We start from the raw sequence: 20,699 nt of genomic DNA, 5'->3' as shown, positions 1-20,699 counted from the left end.
ACCACACGAAGAAGAAGCAGAAGAATGGGAGTCATTGGCACTACAAAATAAATAAAGTCCAGAATCAGGAAAGAATTTAAAACAATGCCGGTCATCTATGTACCGCTATAAGCGCAGTTTTTCCCATTGGTACATTCTGTATCGTGTTTGTAAACTGTGGCTATCTTTGCACGGAGTTAACGCTTGTTTTGTGTGATTACGCCGAAGTCTAAGAAGAGGCCTAGCCGGGTGCAGAAGAAGCGGTCCCACTGTCTGAGTTGAGTGTTTTCCGGTGTTAGCGATATCGCACCATGTCTTGTTTTAATGTGTAACATTGCTAATTTTGAGAAATACATTTCCACACGTTTTGTTACAGAAAATAACCAATCATCTTCAAGGCTGCGTTTACTGGCTAGCTAACGTTAGAAAATGTAGCTAACTAGGCTAATATGTAAACATGGCTAACTAACGTTAACTAACCAATGACAGCGTTTCTAAACCATCTTGCTATTGGCTGTGCTGTCGCTCTTCTTCACAACTGCCTAGCTTATCCTTGCATTGGCCCAATCAACCAGCCAGTCGTGCCATGGTTTGCAATTACTAACTCAGTCAAAGTTGTGTAGTTAGCTCACTAGCCAGTTAGCTGGCTATGCTACATCAATGAGGAAAATAACGACGTTACTGCTCAATTACATCTAGAACTAGCTAAATAGCTATAACTATTAGTGCTAAATATAGTGTTAAAAGGCTATCGTTAGCGAACTAACACCGTTAAGTATGTAGCCAGCAGATCCGACCCGTTTGCTTACAGCTGCATTAGGGTCGAACAGACTAATGCCTTGTGTTTTTGCTGGATGTCTAGACCGTGTTTCCCGTACTTGATGCAGAACGGGTTGCATGCAGCATGTAAAAGATCATTTTCGCCCATAGCTAATAATTATAATGGATGAAGTTATTTTCCTATCGACCTACTGGTTTCATACGCTGACAGAGCTACAAACAGACGGCGTGCATAAGGGCACATTTACAACAATTAATCTAGTTTGTTTCTATTCTTCTGTCACTCATCTCTAGCAACATCAATACATTAAACTGGTTGTTTCCAAAGATAGGACTGATTTTCAAATCACTAGCTTGCCCTGCATGATGGCATGCTAAATTACACACAGAACAGTTCTGTGCATATTCATTTTGCACACCATTCTGCTGGATGGTTTTGTGAAAACTAGCCAACAGGGCACACTACCCAAGTGTAGTAATGTTGAATTGTGTCATTCATTCCAGAGACACATTTCCAGTCATTCAACCAGTGTATGTATCTTCTCCTCTCTAACTACACAATAGTCATCATCATTTGGCCTCTGTATGGTTCCATCCCGACCATGGAACTTTTATGAACTTCTGTTTGTACCACCGCATGGAAATGCAGCGCACGAGTTGAAAATATTGAGCACTCCACAGAACACACCGCAGCCTAATGTGGCATCCCAAACGTAGCTTTGCTGACGGCTCCATTGACACTGAATGACTTCTGCCAGAATGCAAAGAATTTGACGAGTCTGGTGGACATGAAGCTTAAGTGGGTGTGTAGATTAAAGACACTGTAGAGCAGGGTTGCCAGGTCTAGCACAAATGTATATCCCAAGGACCCAATAGTGTGCAATTTGGGGTGCACCCTATTGGTTCCTGCATGAATCGCCTCGAGCATGGCATCCTCATGCTTGTGACACTTTTGAATGTGGTTCAAAAGGGAAATAAAAGTATTATCTGACTTTTTTTCTGCCCCTGCCTCCCGGAGTCCTCCCGCTAACACAACCCTAGCTAGTTAGGGACACCATATGCTAGCTAGCATGCTAGTTAACTAGCTAGCACACAGTGTCGCTCCCGCCTGCTGTTTTCTGGTAATTGTGCCGTTATTATTACGTGCCAGATATTGAGACTACAAAGTACAAAATGTTGTAAATGTCCTGTTTGCGGGATTGACTTGTCAGTAGACTATACCAATGAAATGACAAAAGTGGGTTTATGATTGTAATTCAACTTTAATGGTTTGCTTAGCTAGATTCAGTTAGACTATCCCCTGATTGGTCTACATTAGAGGTCTACCGATTATGTTTTTTTCAGCACCGATACCAATTATTGGAGGACCAAAAAAAGTCGATACCGTTTAATCGGACTCATTTTATTTATTTAATTATTTGTATATATTTTTTATTTGTAATAATGACAATTACAACAATACTGAATGAACACTTATTTTAACTTAATATAATACATAAAAATCAATTTATGTTCAATTTGGTTTAAATAATGCTAAAACAATGGGTTGGAGAAGAAAGTAAAAGTGCAATATGTGCCATGTAAAAAAGCTAACATTTAAGTTCCTTGCTCAGAACATGAGAACATATGAAAGCTGGTGGTTACTTTTGAACAATATTTAATATTCCCAGGTAAGAAGTTTTAGGTTGTAGTTATTATAGGACTATTTCTCTCTATACCATTTGTATTTCATATACCTTTGACTATTGGATGTTTTTATAGACACTTTAGTATTGCCAGTGTAACAGTATAACTTCCAGGGCTCAAACCAGGAACACATCGACAAGTCACCCTCGAAGCATCCGTTACTCATTGCTCCACAAAAGCCGCGGCCCTTGCAGAGCAAGGGGAACAATTACTTCAAGATCTCAGAGCGAGTGACGTCACCCCGCTAACTAGTTAGCCATTTCACATCGGTTACACCAGCCTAATCTCGGGAGTTGATAGGCTTGAAGTCATAAACAGCTCAATGCTTGAAGCACAGCAAAGAGCTGTTGGAAAACACACGAAAGTGATGTTTGAATGAATGCTTACGAGCCTACTGCTGCCTACCACCGCTCAGTCAGACTGCTCTATCAAATCATAGACTTAATTACAACATAATAACACACAGAAATATGAGCCGTAGGTCATTAATATGGTCAAATCGGGAAACTATAATTTCTAAAACAAAACATTTATTCTCTCAGTGAAATACGGAACCGTTCCGTATTTTATCTAACGGGTGGCATCCCAAGTCTAAATATTGCTCTTTCATTGTACAACCTTCAATGTTATGTCATAATTATGTACAGTTCTGGCAAATTAATTACGGTCTTTGTTAGGAATAAATGGTCTTCACACAGTTCGCAACGAGCCAGGCGACCCAAACTGCTGCATATACCCTGGCTTCTTGCACAGAACGCAAGAGAAGTGACCTAATTTCCCAAGTTAAAATTCATGTTATGTTAGCAGGCAATATTAACTAAATATGCAGGTTTAAAAATATATATTTGTGTATTGATTTTAAAGAAAGGCATTGATGTTATGGTTAGTTACACATTGGTGCAACGACAGTGCTTTTTTCACGAACATCACCTGTTTGGCGAAGTAGGCTGTGATTAGATGAGAAATTAACAGGCACCGCATGGATTATATGCAACGCAGGACAAGCTAGATAAACTAGTAATATCATCAACCATGTGTAGTTAACTAGTGATTATGTTAAGATTGATTGTTTTTTTATAAGGTAAGTTTAATGCTAGCTAGCAACTTACCTTGGCTTCTTGCTGCACTCGCGTAACAGGTAGTCAGCCTGCCACGCAGGCTCCTCGTGGAGTGCAATGTAAGGCAGGTGGTTAGAGCATTGGACTAGTAACCGGAAGGTTGCAAGATCAAATCTCAGCGTTGACAAGGTAAAAATCTGTCGTTCTGCCCCTGAACAAGGCAGTTAACCCAACGTTCCTAGGCCGTCATTGAAATTAAGAATGTGTTCTGAACTGACTTGTCTGGTTAAATAAAAGGTTTACATTTTTTATTTATTTTTTAAAATCGGCCACAATCGGTGTCCAAAAATGCAGATTAATCGGTTGACCTCTAGTTTACGGTAGAGGCGTCCCAAGGATCCCGGATAGCACTGACCATTGGACATGGGCATCTCTAATGACAAGCTAATTAGCCTACCTACTTACAACTGGTAAAAAGCTGTCACGATGTGCATGCTTGCTGCTCTGTCTCTTCTCACTCACAAGACCTGAAATTGTTCTTTTCGTCCTCATGCTAGGTTATGGAAGTCACAGCAGCCATTTTGGAATGGCAGTGTCAGCCAACCAGCTCCTTTGTTGTTCAACTTGGTGCCATTTCAGAATGGCTGCTGTGTATATTGCTAGCTAACATGAGGACTAAAATGGCAGTTTCTGAGAAAAAATAGCAGTCTTCTTGGTTTAACACTAAGGATAATGTGCCTTTCTCATTATTAATATTTGTTGTGCCTTAATCTACACTGGAAGGCGTTCCGACCCTAGTGCAGTTGTATGCAAGCGGGTCGGATCTGTTGGCTAGATAAATGCAGTATGTGACCCCCTCCAGTTAATTAGCTATCTGTAGGTATGCTAATTGTCTGATCACAAATAGTCAGGGAAAAACATTCAACCTATTTTGCCTGTAGACCTACACACCCTCCCCCAGCTTTGTGTGAGATAAATATTGATAAACTAATATTGTTTTCTGGTGTTACAGAGAATATGTAACATACATCAATCACCATGACATCCAGATTTGGTAAAACCTACAGCCGTAAGGGAGGGGAGGCAAACTCCAAATTTGAAGAGGTCTTCTCCAACAAGGCCACACTTAGCACCAAATGGGGAGAGACCACTTACAAGGCCCAACTGGGCTCTAAGCGGCCCACTCTGAAGCCTGAAGTAGTCGAGTTACTCAAGAGGCCCCGGATTGAGGATGATGACAGCTCAGAAGATCCTTTTGGTTTTGACAGCGACGATGAGTCCAAGCCTGTCACCTCCTTCGGTGTGCCCCAGTCTAAACCGACTGAGGGTGAGGCCAGTAACCTGCCTTCTGCTACAGCCACAGTACCAGTGGATACCAGTAGGAACTCCAACAGCACATCTACAGGTAAGAACTGGATGGCAGATAACTCTGACTGTTGGCCATAAACATGTTGGATATGTTCATTCGAGAGGATGCTCTCAGAAGTTTAGAATGAGATGTTGTGTGCACTTTGTCACGAGCTAGATTTCCATCCAATTAGCAACAGACTTTCATGAGAACATTCTAAAATCTGAATGAAAAAAATATGTGGCTTTTCCAGAGATGTTTCCATCAAATTGAGTTGTTGTGGATAAAAGGATGTGCTTGATGCCGTAGTGCACATAAAAATAACTTTTGCGGTTAAATTCTCATGTACCAAAAAAAAAAAATCCAAGTTAAATGGGTTTCCATTGCTTTTTCAGCTCTACTGAGGGGTTTTGTTACAAAAGAAATGTTGCTTTTTTTCAGGGCTCTAAAGTGCAACAAAATATTTTGCTGTGTGATCAGGAGTTTTATTTTGGGAGCACTGAGCGGCTAGGAAAAATATCTCCCAGGTAATAATTGTTGTACTGATAAGGCTTCGCTGTACTGTTGTTTTTTTTTTAAAAAGGTGAGTTCATATTTAATTGCGTCATGTTTGCACCATTACTAGAGCGAAAATTGCTTGCTTTAAAAAAAATCTTAACCATGTCGTGGCCTGTTCTCAAACAGATCACATTGATCACATTAACTCATTGGCTAGCTAGCTGGCAACCTGGTAACCTTACCATTTATATCCAAGCATTTGGAGGCACAAAAAGACAATAGAAAGGATAGCTTCAATGATCATAGCAATGAATGAATGACAGATCTCTTGCATGTCGTCACCACAAACCTGATGTTTTTAAAGAGACTACAATTTTAAATGTAATGCATCGCAATAGGAAAATTGTGCTTTTTTTATTTATTACATTTTGTTTTCTTAACACAATGTGGACACCGAATTTCCCACAAATGACTTTGTAATTTCAATGACAGGTGTTCGTATCAACATTTTAGATTTTATAATAAACAAATGTCTTTTACAGTGTTACATATTCGTTTCTAGGGCACATGTGCTTCAGAAGTAGCTAGAATTCATATAGTCCCAATAAATACTGAGTATACCAAACATTAGAAACACCTATCTAATATTGACTTGTCCCCACTTCAGAACAGCCTCAATTCGTCAGGGCATGAACTCTACAAGGTGTCAAAAGCGTTCCATAGCGATGCTGGCCAATGTTGAATCCAATGCTTCACACATTTGTCAAATTGTCTGGAGTCCTTTGGATGGTAGACCATTCATGATACACAGGGGAAACTGTTGAGCATGAAAAACCCTGCAGCGTTGCCGTTCTTGACACAAACCAGCTCATCACCGTGCACTTTCACCACCCTGTGATGTTCATCATAACTTATTTCATCTGTAGCCTAATAAACTGTGTGCTTTTCCCGAGTCGTAGTGGGAGGACCACACAACATACAGTGCCTTCAGACTTTTTCCATATTTTTGTTGTTACAGACTGAATTTATAATTGATTTAAATAATTACATTTTGTGTCACTGTACTACACACAATATCCCATAATGTCAAGGTGGAATTATTTTTTTAGAAATGTTTACAAATTCATAAAAAAATGTACCGGTAAGCTGAAATGTTTTGAGTATTCAACCACTTTGTTATGGCAAGTCTAAATAAGTTGGAGTAAACATTTGCTTAATAAGTCTCATACGTTGCATGGACTCACTCTGTGTGCAATAATGGTGTTTAACATGATTTTTGAATGACTACCTCATCTCTGTACCCCACACACAATTATCGGTCGAATAGTGAATTTCAAACAGATTCAACCACAAAGACCAGGGAGGTTTTCCAATTTCTCGGAAAGAAGGGCACCTATTGGTAGATGGTTAAAAAAGAAGACATTGAATATCCCTGCGCATGATGAAGTTATTAATTACACTTTGGGTGGTGTATCAATACCTGCAGTCACTACAAAGATACAGGTGTATTTCGTAACTCGGGATTTCACCATGAGGCCAATGGTGACTTAAACAGTTACAGAGTTTAATTGCTGTGGTAGAAAACAGGATGAATTGACAACATTCTAGTTTCTCCAAGTGTAATGTTTGGGGCAAATACAACACATTACTGAGTACCACTCTCAGTATTTTCAAGCGTAGTGGTGGCTGCATCATGTTATGGATATGCTTGTAATCATTAAGGACTGGGGAGTTTTTCAGGATAAAAAAGAAACGTAGGGAGCTAAGCACAGGCAAAATCCTAGAGGAAATCTTGGGTTTGGTCTGTTTTCTACCAGACACTGGGAGATTAATTCACCTTTTCAGAAGGACAATAACCTTCTAAAACAAGGCCAAAACTAGAGTTGCTCACCAAGAAGACCGTAAATGTTCCTGAGTGGCCGAGCTAGTTTAGACTTGTATGGTAATACCTGAACATGGATGTCGAGCAATGATCAGTTTACTGACAAATTTGGTGTTTCCATCAGACCTGTTGTGAAGAAAACAACATAATTATCCGACATGTACTATACTTGAATTAAAAGGTTGGATGGAAACCTGGTTTTGTTTCCACAGGCGCTTGTAGAATAATTGTGTGTATGTGTGTGTATACAGTAGCTAAAGAACACCTGCCTGTCTCTTGTATTTCAGTTTTATTTATTGCAGTTTTTTTTTATTATGGAAGGAAAACTGTGTCTGTGATAATGGGGACGATAGCTGTGGTGCGTGGAAGTTTCTGGAGAAGATAAAGTGATGGGCTCCCCTGTGGGCTTTTAGTCTCTGCTGCCAGCTTCTGTGTCAGCTTATCTCGTCTCTATCTGTCCCTGACTGCTCACTAAAGATAAATTGGGCTTTACTGCAACGCCATCGTCTCAATAGGCCTGTACCCCTTTCATTTAGAATTAGATTACTGATTAGAAATGACACAAACCAAACAACCGTGTTGAACAAAATCTGAAACAGTAATTTACAATATAATGCTTGTCTTGTAATGCTTCCTTTTTGTTAAAATGCTCTTTTTGTCTCTTTTGTGCTCCCAGGCAAGCAAACATTGTCCAATGAGGGTGCAGAAAAGAGTAGACAGTCCTTGTTCAGAAATAAATCAGAGAGTAACCAGAAGCCTATTGCTCAGTCCTCTGTTTCAAAGACGGTGCCCAAGGACCCCTATGTGGAATGGAGCCTAATAGGAACCCAGGAGTTTTCTACCTCCTCCCCTAGCATGGATCCTCTCCAGGAAAAAGACTCAGCTGAGGCACCAAGGTTTAGTGGGGACCCCCAGTCCTCATCTTCCATGGATGGGCTCTCCTCAGGTGGGATGAAAAGTGCTGAACACGAGTCTCCGGCCGAACCGGTTGTTGACAACATCCCTCCCTCCCCGTTCCTCCTCAGGCCGTCCAATACTAGGAAATACATCCGGCCCAAGCCAAACAAGGCCTCCGATGTTCTAGATGCTTCTGCTACTAGCGACAGCAAACTGCCCGTAGCCACCAGCAGTCCGGCTGCACTGATTCCCAAAAGTGTGTCCACTGCCAGCGGTTGCACTAATGCTATCACAACAGTGGCCAAACCGGCGACTAAACCTGCTGGCAGGGGTCGGGTACGGGACTATACGGTGCTGCACCCATCCTGCCTGTCGGTGTGTAACGTCACCATCCAGGACTCCATAGAGCGCAGCATGGACGAGCTCATCACCAGCGCACCCCCTGCTGACCTGGGGGAGGCGGGACGGCTGAGGAAGAAGGCAGACATACCTCCAGCCAAACCCACCAGGTAAACGACTCCACTGGCTGTGGCCCAGACCATACACTCAAGACTCTTGCCTGAGTTGCCTCCCACTGGTCCTTCATGACATGCTTGATACTGCTTAATATTTTACAACTGTATATTTACAGGTAAGCGCATAACGACCCTTGTTATACCCACACAGTTCACCCTCATGTGGTTTACCAAATGTTTCCACTATACCTAAACCTAGGTGAATCTGTTTTCTCGATTTAAGCACCTGTTCTGTTTAAGAAGACAGTTAACCTTTGACTATTGTTTTCGTGTTTTTAATGTCAGCTGCTGATTTGAAATTGATTGATTTTTCCTCTTTTAACCGTCAGGTCCCGAACCACCCAGAGTAAGACCAAGAAGGAGACCAAGCTGGAGTTCTTTGGCTTCGAGGATAAAGGTGACCACGAGGGGGAGGAGGGAGTTGACCACGTGGCCGGCGGAAGCAGCAGCTACAAGATCAAGTACTTTGGCTTTGACGACCTCGGCGAGAGCGACAGTGATGAAGAGGAGGGCTCCCAGGCCAAAGAGAAGAGGAAGGCCAAGAAGGCTGCAGCAGCTGCAATGGCAGCTATTGTGGACAGCCCCCAGCCCAGCGACTCTCAGGACAGCCAGGGCAGCAGCAGTACAGGTGACATATACTGTTGATGTTTGTGTTTGTCTAAAGGCAATAAAGAGTTTAGCTCTATGAAAAACACAGGTGATTTGAGAAGCTATGTCATATACAGTGTAAATAGGATGTGTTACTTAGTCAGTTTTCCTTCAACATGTAACAGGATTTCTATTGTACATGTATTTCCATCATGTTGATTCCACCTTATTGTGCTGTTTCCCCCCCTCTCAGATATTCTGGAGTTTTCTGATGACTCGATCCCTGGTGGGTCTGAAGGGCAGAAGGGTCGCTCAGGAAAACAGGGGGAGAAATCCATGGAGACTGGCAGGAAGATCTTCAGTGGGCCCAAAAAGGTGAGGGATCTATGAAGTCTGATTTTATTTTAATGTGTGTGTATGGGAAGAGTTGTTTGATTCATAGTGTATTTGTAGCGGTGCTCATGAGGTAACCCGGATAGAATTGCTGTCACTAAGAGGAGTGAGTACATGTTCAATAATGTTTTAAGCAGTCACGGTTGAGCAGTGGGAGAACGTTCCCAATAAAGGGATTTCTGTGCTGTGATATTGTATTTGATTCCTGCTGCTTTGCGTCTCTGGATATAGAACACTGCTTTTTTTGCAAGGCAGATGAATGGGATAGGCCTAATTACATGCATCTTCAGAAACATCACAAGAACCTCTCGCCTCAACTCAAGCATTTGACCAAATCAAGCGCAAAGTCACACTATTGTCATAGCACACATGTCTAGACTGACCATCAAAACGAGTGATTTTAAGCCTTGAAAGAGGACCACTAGATTTGTTTTAATTCCAATAATAAGTATTAACTGCACCCCCCACAGTAGCTGAGTTTTTCAGGAACAATGGTATGGTACACAAACACAGTAAATGTGTCAACTCTGGTCTTGGCAGTGCGTTCTAGCCAACAGTTCGCAGATGCAGTGCAGAGATGGGCGACAGTTGAAGTCGGGAGTGTACATACACTTAGGATGGAGTCATTAAAACTCATTTTTCAACCACTCCACACATTTCTTGTTAACAAACTATAGTTTTGGCAAGTCGGTTAGGACAATTTTTCCAACAATTGTTTACAGACAGATTATTTCAGTTAGAATTCACTGTATCACAATAACAGTGGGTCAGAAGTTTACATACACTAAGTTGACTGTGCCTTTAAACTGTTTGGAAAAATTCCATAAAATGATGTCATGGCTTTAGAAGCTTCTGATAGGCTAATTTACATAATTTGAGTCATTTGGTGGTGTACCTGTGGATGTATTTCAAGGGCTACCTTCCAACTCCGTGCCTCTTTGCTTGACATCATGGTAAAATCAAAAGAAATCAGCCAAGACTTCAGAAAATAAATTATAGACCTCCACAAGTCTGGTTCATCCTTGGGAGCAATTTTCAAACGCCTGAAGGTACCACGTTCATCTGTAAAAACAATAGTATGCAAGTATAAACACCATGGGACCACGTAGCCGTCATACCGCTCAGGAAGGAGACGCATTCTGTGTCCTGGAGATGAACGAACTTTGGTGTGAAAGGTGCAAATCAATCCCAGAACAACAGCAAAGTACCTTCTGAAGATGCTGGAGGAAACGGGTACAAAGGTATCTATATCCACAGTAAAACAAGTCCTATATCGACATAACCTGAAAGGCCGCTCAGCAAGGAAGAAGCCACTGCTCCCTAACCTCCATCAAAAACCCAGACTACGGTTTGCATCTGCATATGGGGACAAAGATTGTACTTTTTGGAGAAATATCCTCTTATTTGATGAAATAAAAATAGAACTGCTTGGCCATATTGACCATCGTTATGTTTGGAGGAATATGGTGGGAGGCTTGCAAGACGAAAAACACCATCCCAACCGTGAAGCACGGGGGTGGCAGTATCATTTTGTGGGGGTACTTTGCTACAGGAGGAACTGGTGCACTTCACAAAATAGATGGCTTCATGAGGAGGGAAATTATGTGGATATATTGAAGCAACATCTCAAGACATCAGTCAGGAAGGTAAAGCTTGGTGGCAAATGGGTCTTCCAAATGGACAATGACACCAAGCATACAAAGTTGTGGCAAAGCGGCCTAAGGATAACAAAGTCATGGTATTGGAGTGGCCATCACAAAGCCCTTACCTCAATCCCATAGAAAATTTGTGGGCAGAACTGAAAAGGCTTGTGCAAGCAAGGAGGCCTACAAACCTGACTCAGTTACACCAGCTATGTCAGGAGGAATGGGCCAAAATTCACCCAATTTATTGTGGGAAGCTCATGGAAAGCTACCAAATACTAATTGAGTGCATGTAAACTTCTGACGCACTGGGAATGTGATGAAAGTAGTAAAATATTAAATAAATCATTCTCTCTACGAGAGGTCGACCGGTTAATCGGAATGCCCGATTTAATTAGGGCAGATTTCAAGTTTTCATAACGATCGAAATCGGTATTTTTGGACACCGATTTGGCAGATTTTTTCCATTTATTTAATTATTTTTTACACCTTTTTATTTAATCTTTATTTAACTAGGCAAGTCAGTTAACATGTTCTTATTTTCAATGACGGCCTAGGAACGGTGGGTTAATTGCCTCATTCAGGGGCAGAACAACAGATTTTTACCTTGAATCCCTCGGGGGATTCAATCTTGCAACCTTACAGTTAACTAGTCCAAAGCTCTAACCAGCTGCCTCTCATTGCACTCCACGAGGAGACTGCCTGTTATGCCAATGCAGTAAGCCAAGGTAAGTTGCTGGCTAGCATTAAACTTATCTTATATAAAACAATCAATCATAATCACTAGTTAACTACACATGGTTGATGATATTACTAGTTTATCTAGCATGTCCTGCGTTGCATATAATCGATGCGGTGCGTATGGTTGCTCCAATGTGTACCTAATATTAACCAGGTGAAATTGTCACTTCTCTTGCGTTCATTTCACGCAGAGTCCATGTATATGCAACAGTTTGGGCCTCCTATTTTGCCAGAATTTTACGTAATTATGACATAACATTGAAGGTTGTGCAATGAAACAGGAATTTTTAGACTTAAGGATGCCACCCGTTAGATAAAATACGGAACGGTTCCGTATTTCACTGAAAGAATTAACGTCTTGTTTTCGAGATGATAGTTTCCGGATTCAACCATATTAATGACCTAATGCTCGTATTTCTGTGTGCTATCATGTTATAACTATGTCTATGATTTGATAGAGCAGTCTGACTGAGTGATGGTAGGCACCAACAGGCTCATAAGCATTCATTCAAACAGCACTTTCGTGCATTTGCCAGCAGCTGTTTATGACTTTAAGCCTCTCAACTCCCGAGATTACGCTCGTGTAACCGATGTGAAATGCCTAGCTAATTAGCGGGGTGTGCGCTAATAGCGTTTCAAACGTCACTCGCTCCGAGACTTGGAGTAGTTGTTCCCCTTGCTCTGCAAGGGCTGCGGCTTTTGTGGTGCGATGGGTAACGCTGCTTCGAGGGTGGCTGTTGTCGATGTGTTCCTAGTTCGAGCCCAGCGAGGAGAGGGACGGAAGCTATACTGTTACACTGGCAATACTAAAGTGCCTATAAGAACATCCAATAGTCAAAGGTTAATGAAATACAAATGGTATATAAATATTCCTATAATAACTACAACCTAAAACTTCTTACCTGGGAATATTGAAGTTTCATGTTAAAAGGAACCACCAGCTTTCATATGTTCTCATGTTCTGAGCAAGGTTCTGAAACGTTAGCTTTCTTACATGGTACATATTGCACTTTTACTCTCTTCTCCAACACTATGCTTTTGCATTTTTTTTTTACCAAATTGAACATGTTTCATTATTTACTTGAGGCTAAATTGATTTTATTGGTGTATTATTTTAAGTTAAAATAAGTGTTCATTCAGTATTGTTGTAATTGTCATTATTACAAATACATTTTAAAAAATCGTCCGATTAATCGGTAGCCACTTTTTTTTGGTCCTCCAATAATCGGTATTGGCTTTAAAATCATAATCGGTCGACCTCTACTCTCAACTATTATTCTGACATTTCACATTCTTAAAATAAAGCGGTGATCCTAACTGACCTAAGACAGGGAATGTTTACAATGATTAAATGTCAGGAATTGTAAAAAACTGAGTTTAAATGTATTTGGCTAAGGTGTCTGTGAACTTCCGACTTCAACTGTACATGATGAGACGATGGATCAGAGCGCAATCATTTTATTTGGCAGACAAGCACCGATAATCATGTCACCATTATACAAATTAAGACTTTTATACATAATTAGATTTCTGGGAAATAAGCACCAAATTCATTGCTGTGCACTTTCACCACCCTGTTAAGTTCAACATCCATGTATTTCATATGTAGCCTAAGTAATAAACTGTGCATGCTTTTCCATGTCCTAGTGGACCACACAACATAGCATCGTGTGACTGCAGTTTACTTCGACGTTCGGGTTGTTCTAGGGCTGGGTCGATAACAGTATCACAATATTTTTTTCCATGGAAACACGAAGCTCACCAAACTATTTGGTTCTTTAAAAACTTGCTGTATGTAAAATATTGTGCTATAGCTTGGAAAATTAAATGTGAATCTGAATCTGAATGACAACAGATGTCTGTTTCAAACATTAGTGCTGTTTTCCCAAAAAGTTCATTCTGAATCATGTTTTGTTTCCTTGCCACGATACTAACGAGTATCGCAATACTGGTATTGGCCCGACCCTATGTTATTTTACCAACAATTGCGCAAAAAAACATTTCCAATGTCATTTGTCACATTATCTATTTATGTTACAGGAATTAAATTGCTCTGTTTTAATACCCAATTAAAATTAAACACTTTGTCAATTCATAAGGATTTGTAAGACCCTTATTTTATAATAATGGACAGAGCCCAGTCTTAAAGTCAAACAGCAGAGTTTATTCACGAGAGTACTGAACAGGATACAGTTTACCACAGGTTATAAACTGAAAATGATGTCATTAGTTTTCAAACTGTCCCGTCTCTTCTCCCACCCTGGTACAAAGGCAGTATCTCAAGCCTTCCCACATCGTCTCTCTACCAATTTAATATAATTCATGACCGAGCCAAGGTCTTCTTGTGTAGATAAGCATTCTAGCCAGTCTGAAGATATAGTTCATTCATTTCTACCAAGGAACAGACAGTCATTGTTCTAATTCTTGATTATATTTACACACATTATATTCAGTAATAGGATTAAAGAAAAAAAAATCATACATATACAGCAACATAATAGTATTCTGATTAGTACATCTACAGTAACATAATAGTATTCTGATTAGTCAGTCCTGATTGAAATGTATACATAATTAGTCATTATTGATAAAAATTCCCTTAACAATTTAACAGACTAAATATTATCCACCCCTGTGTAGTGTGTGTTTGTTTTGTCGACATTTGGAAAGTTTACAGATATTTGCTGTTTCCATCAGGCCTGGCATGAGATTCTGACATGTACTTAACTCACATTGTTGGATAGAAGCATGCTTTATGGGTTATATAATCATAACATCTTCTCAATAAAGGCCATTTCATATTCAGGACATGCTCTGGACTAATTAAAAAATGTATGGTTTTTCATTAGAATGCAATGTTAGAACATACTGAAAGGTCTACCTAGGAAATTAAGATAATTCAGACATACAAGTATCTCTGATTTTTGTATTCCTTCCATCACCAACTCACCACTCTATCAGATCTAATGTTTTGATAATGACGAAGTGAGCTTCCTCAGACCTGGATAGGCTAGAATGATAAGATTGGATGAACATAAATGTCTCAGAGTGGAAATATAGGGGATTTATGTATTTATTTCGGAAGTAGTCACGTTTCTGGTAAATGTTTAAAGTGACCCAGGTCTAGTTGACCATTTTTGTCCTGGAGTCTGATTCTGAAAGCAAGGTGTTGATGAAACGAGCCATGCAGGGTCATAAGTGTAGACGTTATGAAGTTGCGTTCAGCAGTCTCCACCATTCCGCTCGTATGGTGATTATGATGCTAATAATAACAACACGTCAGATGTGTGTCTTGCTCACTGTTCCCAAAACTGAGGACACAGGTCAAGTATGCCTTTGGTTTTAGGCAATCATGTTGAATCTTATCCACTGCTACTGAAACCTATGTCATCATTTCTACTGCTACTGTACTTACCCTGGATCTGTGGTTGTTTTTGTTGTGTGCAGTCCCCTGCTAAAGCTGTGTACAATGCCCGCCACTGGAACCAGCCCGAGCCTGAAGAGATGCCCATGCCACCCCTGGCCCGCGCGCACACTGCTCCGGTGAGAACTACTCTAGGACACTAGCAAGGCACACACATTCTCTCTCTCTCCCTCTCTCTATTGAATTTGCTATCTCTAGCACGAAGATAACCATGTGTTGTCTAACAATGTGATGTCCTAGAATAATGCATTGACCTAGGGCTGCACGATATTGAAAGGTAATTACATTTTTACTTGCAATTTTAGATCAAAACAGCTTGGGTAAGCTGAAATAGAATGGTCATTCAAATTGTGTGGTTGGACAAGTGTGCACTTGAAATGCTGTTTTTGTTTGGCATTACAACAAATGAAAAAACAACTAATGGAGGAGATGGTTGTAACCATAGAGATCCTATATGAGAGATCACAATGTCTCACAACAGATGTAGTTCCGCGTGGAGAAAGTTACATTCTGTGCATGATTCTCTGTATAGTTGTCCTCTGTATTTACAAATCAGTAATCACCTGGGGTAAGGAGCCGGCAAAATCGACTTTGACAATGGATTATGTTATTGCAATGTCGCAGTGCTATTTCATGGTGTATCTTGAAATGATCAAGCAAATGGTTATTTTTTAATTTATTGAACCTTTATTTAACAAGGCAAGTCAGTTAAGAACAAATTCTTATTTTACAATGACTGACTACCTCGGCCAAACCCTAACCCAGACGACACAGGGTCAATTGTGCACTGCCCTATGGAACTCCAATCACATCGAACCAGGGTCTGTTGTGACGCCTCAAGCGCTGAAATGCAGTGCCTTAGACCACTGTGCCATTCGGGACACACAGCCTCACATTAGTTGACTAAGTCCAAAACCGGTTTGTTTTCAATAAACAACAATGGTAGCCTTTCTGTTCACTCATTCATAGATGGACATTACAGTCAAGAAATAAAATATTTTAAACAGAGGTTATTTTCTATGTATAACATTCAGTTACTAGCAATTAAGCAGGCAACTAGTCCAAACCTGGTAGCTAGATGGCTAGCAGAGGAAAACAGTCAAATTGCAATGATTATAGGTCAACATGTAGGCTAGGCTTATGCCAGACAAGTAGCTAGCTAGTACACTTCCTGATAGCCTGCCATTCGCTGAGCTGGGGCTACGAGGTTATGGAACCATCATCGGCACTGGGTAAGGATATATTTGTGTGCTGATGTAGCTACCAAGCCATCTTATTAATTGAAAACGAGGGTTGTCTTTGCTTGCTAACTTTACATGACTAACATCTGCATTCATCCATGCGTGCTGGCACGATAGCCAATGCAATGGCAAGGCAGGACTAGCTAGCTACTGCACCCACTGGCAGGCAGCTTGTGGTCATTCGGTGTTCCAACAAGATGGCTGAAAAATAATGACAATAACTGGAACTCGGCTAGCTAGGTCGTTGAGGGCTACAGATGGGCTAGGTAACATTAACTGGCTAACGTTACTGTTTTTGAGTAATGGATGCTGCAAAGTGCCAGTGGCTGAAGATTGGGTAAGTTAAAATATGGTGAGATAGATGGAACCGATTTTAGCTATCCAACATTGTATTTAGAGCTAGCTGGCTGGCTATGTGTTTGTTTATTTATTATTTAAAAAATGTATGCATATAAATACATGGCCCTGGCTAGCATACAGGTCAGCCGCAAATGTAGCTAGCTAGCATTTCTTCCATGAACGAAGCAAACAAGCTATCTGGCTGACCTCCAGAAAAATGGACACTTGATAACAAGAGTAGTGTTGATGATTGTATATAAGTGCTAGAAAACGGACTAGATTCATTATGCATTAGATAATCTAGCTAGTCCGGCAGTGGTCCGCATATGATTTTCTATGCTTTGACACGCGGAACCCGAAACTACCAGAACGGCTTTGTTCAAAAATATTCAAATTTGGTCTAAATTACTGGAAGGACTATGTCATAAACCTTAAAAGGTCAGTGATAAATCCCAACCAGTCTAATTGGAATGAATGGCAGTAGAGGCATAATCCAGTTTTTTTTCTTATGCAAGAAAATAATAGTAAGGCATGTGATATATCAAATTGTGTATGGTCATATAAATGGTCATATATGGTCATATAAATGTTCTGTATAAATAGCCTTTTTAAAATATGTAAACTGACCATAAATGTCTCATTTTTTGTTTTCTTGGAAAGTTGAGTGCTATTTGATGATACAATATCAGTACTTGTTGCATTTACAACTTGTTTTAAGTCCTACCATCAACTGATTTCAGCCAGTGTATGGCTGTGGATTGATGGCATTGTTTGAATGGAATGTTGGCACATTGGCAGTTCATTTGAAACATTAATGGAATCATTCCTCTTAAACTGGCTGGCTAGCTAGCTAACAAACATATAGTGCAGATACTTTCTTAAAATGCATTATTTTACACGTCTCACAGGTTTGGAAAACCATGGTTGACCAAAGGGATGACCTTTTGACTATCATAAGGTTCATGTCCTTTCTAGTATTTTAATTCTATAGTTGTGACAGAGTAGGAAGCAAAGTGTTGGTCAGTGTTTCCAAGGGGAACCTAATTAGATTTAAATGGGTACATTCAGACAGATTTTTTAGAATATTCTTTTCCTTTTCCTCTCTAAGAACAAGTTGTTGCACAAACAATACTGATATACTCCCACAGATACTGGCCTGTATTAGAGCAAATGTTTCTCAGTGGATTTTGCGAGCCAGCTAGTTAGCCCCTAATACTAATCATTAGCTATCTCAATTTTTGGCAACATCTGCAGCTTGCTAAAATCAACTAACTAGCGTTTTGCAGAATAAGCAAAGTGAAAAGCTGCGTCGTTCTTGGTTTGAAAAAATCTTGACTGCATGCTTATTTTTGCTCAATGTGGAGTGAATCTTGAGCACGTGCGACTGCCTGCTTGAGTGACAGTGGGTGGGGCTTGGTGTGTGGCACTGGGAAGCAGAAAAAAGAGGAGCAATGAGTGGGAACTCGAGCAATAAAGTAAAACAAAACAAGCGGGTGTTAGACAGCTAAGTCTCATTTCAAAACAGGGAGGGATCTCATAGTCCAGATCTTATATTTCTGAGGCTCTGTATCCAAGTGTGCAAATTCTTGCAGTATCTAGTGGGAATTTGGAAATGGACTCATTTCCTCATGCCAAAACCGGATTAGATACATACCGGTAGTTAAATGCCCAAAATATAATATTCACAATGTCACTAAGCAAGAAACTTGATTTTGACATGCGTTCAGTACCATTTTCTTGATTTTGCAGATCTATGACTATGGTGTATAGACATTAGCTAGCTAGTCATCATAAGCTTCTACATGATCATCAGCTCTGTTAGCTAGCCAGTCTAGCAAGCTCTACTCCAATGGAAACTGATGCAACTCTGCTGGCTACGTGGCTAGCTAGATGGCCAGTGGTGACAGTGAGGTCCATATGAGATTCAAGGCTTTAATAAGTGCAATCATGCAGAAATAGCAAAGGTAATACTGGTTGATGAGCTAAGTTGGTTAGAAAGATGGCTATGACAGTTAGGCTACCAGTGTGCATGCACAAAAGTATGACGACACATTGTATCGAAATCAAGAAGGCATGCAGAACGGACAGCCTCTGGAACTGGACCTCCCCATCTAGCTAGCTAGTAGAGGGGTACAAAAACGGCAGTACACAGATGTATAGCTCATACAATTATATTTTGTTTGTCAATTACAAACATGTTGTAAAGTAAATACCCGCTTCAACTATATCTCATTGCATGCTAGTGCATAAAATCTCTAGTTGGGTTTTTTTTGGCATAGGAAAGGGGACCCATCCAACATCAAGTTTATGATGGCTAGTGACCAAGGATGATAAACCCGGTGCCCACTAGTTGTTCTCGTCTACCCATATTTAGGTCAATGTTCTACATTTTACATCAGTACTGTGTAAATGACATGCCCATTCAATCTATTTTGGGGTATAATTATCTTCATTTTTTATGATCAGCAGGTAGGGGCGTACTTCAGATCAATTTTTTCATGACTGGTTTTATGTGAGATGGGTTGCATTCTCCCATCTTCGTGTAAGAAGACATTTGATCTCACAAAGTATGTTCTATTTCAATATCTACTGGATTGCCATTTCTTATGTTAGCCCCACCTCACCCCAGAAATGCAAATCAGTTGTCAAATCAGTTTACAGTGAATGTCTGTCTCTGTCTGTCGAACAGATTCATAGATTTTCCAGATATGTTAATATATACAAGTCATATGCAATAGTGACATGTTACACCAGTGCAGTAAACTAGTGGACTCTATCAATACTGTTAAAATCAATTTGATCTGTGGGTATACGATGACACTTTGTAGTGGTAGTATGGTTGATTTTTTTCCCTAACCATTTTTTATCTCCCCACGCTGTTTACTGTTTGTTGTGTTCTGGTAGGCCCCTGAAAACTGTCCACTTCTTTCCTGTGCAAGAACTACGAGCCGAATGTCTGAGAGATTGTGGACTAAAAATGCTGTATATTGAGACATTTTGTTGTGTGCTTTATGTTTTATGTGATATATAGCTATGGCTATGGGTATGACGCATCTAGCTAGCTACAATTTACGACATGCTCGCTCATGGCTATGTGAATTTATGTGTACTGACTATTATTAACTACAGATAATAAAAGGTCTTTGCATTGCATGAGAGCTGTGTCTGTGCCGGCGTTTTAGCTTCCCATTGGACAGTCCGTCCTGGTTGAAATTAGAGGTCGGCCGATTAATTAGGGCCGATTTTCAAGTTTTCATAACGATCGGAAATCGGTATTTTTGGGCGCCGATTTGCTGATTTTATAATAAATATATATATTTATAAAAAATATATTTATTTTTTATACCTTTCTTTAACTAGGCAAGTCAGTTAAAAACACATTCTTACTTTCAATGACGGCCTAGGAAAGGTGGGTTAACTGCCTCGTTCAGGGGCAGAACGACCGATTTTCACCTTGTCAGCCCTGGGGTTTCAATCCTGCAACCTTACAGTTAACTAGTCCAACGCAATAACGACCTGCCTCTCTCTCATTGCACTCCACAAGGAGACTGCATGTTACGCAAATGCAGTAAGCCAAGGTAAGTTGCTAGCTAGCATTAAACTTATCTTATAAAAAACAATCAATCATAATCACTAGTTAACTACACATGGTTGATGATCTTACTAGATATTATCTAGCGTGTCCTG

General features: G+C 40.3%; 1 protein-coding gene across 1 annotated transcript in view; it reads left to right on the top strand.

Moving 5' to 3' along the window:
* The window catches only part of LOC135512298 (wings apart-like protein homolog), a 32,885-nt gene continuing 12,186 nt past the window's right edge, over positions 1 to 20,699 (top strand). The window contains exons 1-6 of the mRNA XM_064934184.1: positions 1 to 256; positions 4,516 to 4,908; positions 7,908 to 8,637; positions 8,973 to 9,271; positions 9,485 to 9,606; positions 15,456 to 15,551. Coding sequence (XP_064790256.1) covers positions 4,542 to 4,908; positions 7,908 to 8,637; positions 8,973 to 9,271; positions 9,485 to 9,606; positions 15,456 to 15,551 — 1,614 coding nt within the window. The 5' untranslated portion in view covers positions 1 to 256; positions 4,516 to 4,541. The remainder of the gene's footprint in view (positions 257 to 4,515; positions 4,909 to 7,907; positions 8,638 to 8,972; positions 9,272 to 9,484; positions 9,607 to 15,455; positions 15,552 to 20,699) is intronic.

This window comes from Oncorhynchus masou, chromosome 24, assembly GCF_036934945.1.
Source record: "Oncorhynchus masou masou isolate Uvic2021 chromosome 24, UVic_Omas_1.1, whole genome shotgun sequence".
In the NCBI taxonomy this organism is placed as follows: Eukaryota; Metazoa; Chordata; class Actinopteri; order Salmoniformes; family Salmonidae; genus Oncorhynchus; species Oncorhynchus masou.
The sequence above is the reverse complement of the archived record's forward strand: the minus strand, read 5'-3'. Positions and strand labels throughout refer to the sequence as shown.